The 1,660-nt window shown below is 33.7% G+C and overlaps 1 protein-coding gene across 1 annotated transcript in view; it reads left to right on the plus strand.

Annotated features, from left to right (window-relative positions):
* Positions 1-1,660, plus strand: part of fas (Fas cell surface death receptor) — a 4,424-nt gene that overhangs the window by 927 nt on the left and 1,837 nt on the right. The window contains exons 3-6 of the mRNA XM_014031943.1: positions 756-893; positions 1,066-1,186; positions 1,335-1,393; positions 1,488-1,580. Of these exons, the coding sequence (XP_013887397.1) occupies positions 756-893; positions 1,066-1,186; positions 1,335-1,393; positions 1,488-1,580 (411 nt within the window). The remainder of the gene's footprint in view (positions 1-755; positions 894-1,065; positions 1,187-1,334; positions 1,394-1,487; positions 1,581-1,660) is intronic.

Consider the following 1,660-nt stretch of genomic DNA (forward strand, 5'->3'; position numbering starts at 1 on the left):
GGTAAAAATAATAAAACAAGGTCTTTGTCTGCAATGATTAGACATTTATTGTCATTAGTGATTATCTCAATTTCGGCTAAAAGAATTGACAAAATCTTACAAAGTGTGCCTTTAATAATGTTTGGAGTCAGTTCAATTCAAAATGACCACTGCAGCAAAAATAATGRTAGAAAACACAAAATTAGCCGTAGTTTAATCCGTCAGAATTGTTTTTGGCAGTCTGACAGTCCACCCAAACGGCTTCAACTCTGACATTTTTCAAACTAAGATGTTTTCAACTTTTGTAGTTTTCTACAGTAATAAAGCGTGGCCCACCTAGTTTTTATTAACCAATAAATACACAGTATAGATCTTATTACTCAGCTTTGATTCAGTAATATGTTGCAGAACAAACTCTATCGCCCAAATGTGGAAGTTATATTACACTAAGATAGCATTTTTTTTTATTAATTATTAAGTTCTTTAAGTTTAAAGTATCCATTATGAACATTGCATGCTTTACCATAAATTTTTCAACACATTAATTCTATGATAAAAGTGGTTCGGAATAAAATTATTTTTTCTTTTATTTTTAAAAACTTGTTTTCCACTAATTTTTCTTCTTCTTGTTCTTCTTGTTCTTGTTCTTATTATTATTCGTATCATTATTATCATTATTATTATTACTATTATTTATTTATATATTTTTGCCTAGGCCAGTTTTACTGTCAAAATGGTGAAAACATTTTTCTACGTTTGATTTATGTTGTTTGCAGGTCAGCGAGTCAAGGATCACTGCACGTCAAACCCGAATGATGGAACCTGCGAGTATTGTGAAAATAAAAAGACGTACAACGACCAACCTAACTCTGAACAGTTTTGTAAACTCTGCACGTCATGTGACCATCCCAACGGTACATACGACCTGGGGTGTTGTCCCAGCCTTTTTTTTTTTCAACTAAAATTTCTAATTCTAATAATTTACAGTATTTTGCACTTTAGATTGAGAAAACTTTCCCTTTTTCTTATGTTTGTGAAAAAATAAATCTTTTCGCTCCTCTGACAGTTATGTCTKTATCCCTCCAGCTAACCTAGAGACAGAGGAAGAGTGCACCATTGCCAGAGATGCTAAGTGTCGCTGTAAGCCAAATCACTTTTGTAGCAGCAACAGCACAGGAACGTGTATAATCTGCCAGCCTTGTGAAACGTAAGCTTTGCTCTTTCAAATGCATACAATAAACAGTTTGCAGTAAACATTACTTACTAAACTCATTGTACTCATACAGAACTTCATGCTGTAACATGTTAACTTAAAGCAGCAACTGACTCGTGCTTGTTTCTCTGTTCTCTTCAAGGTGTGCTTCTTCCGGCAATAAAGAACTCTGCGCACGCTATTGCAAAGAAGAAACTAACAGTATGCTGTGAAAACGAGGGCTATTTTAAACTGATTAATATAAACACTGATTTTGTGACTGTGTTCAGTTTCAGCTTTACTCTTTGTGTTTTAGATGTTGGTGCGATTGTTGGAGGCATTATTGGAGCTGTTGCTGTTGGTGTTGCTGCATTTGTTGGAGTGATATGCTGGAAAAAGAGATCAAAGAGTAAGTGTTACATTTGTGTACGCTTTGTTCTTAGGTTTTTTGTTTCATAATGAAATGAGAATAAAAATCTGTTTTTCTTT

The sequence above is a fragment of the Austrofundulus limnaeus genome, unplaced genomic scaffold (genome assembly GCF_001266775.1).
Source record: "Austrofundulus limnaeus strain Quisiro unplaced genomic scaffold, Austrofundulus_limnaeus-1.0 Scaffold1351, whole genome shotgun sequence".
Taxonomy (NCBI): domain Eukaryota; kingdom Metazoa; phylum Chordata; class Actinopteri; order Cyprinodontiformes; family Rivulidae; genus Austrofundulus; species Austrofundulus limnaeus.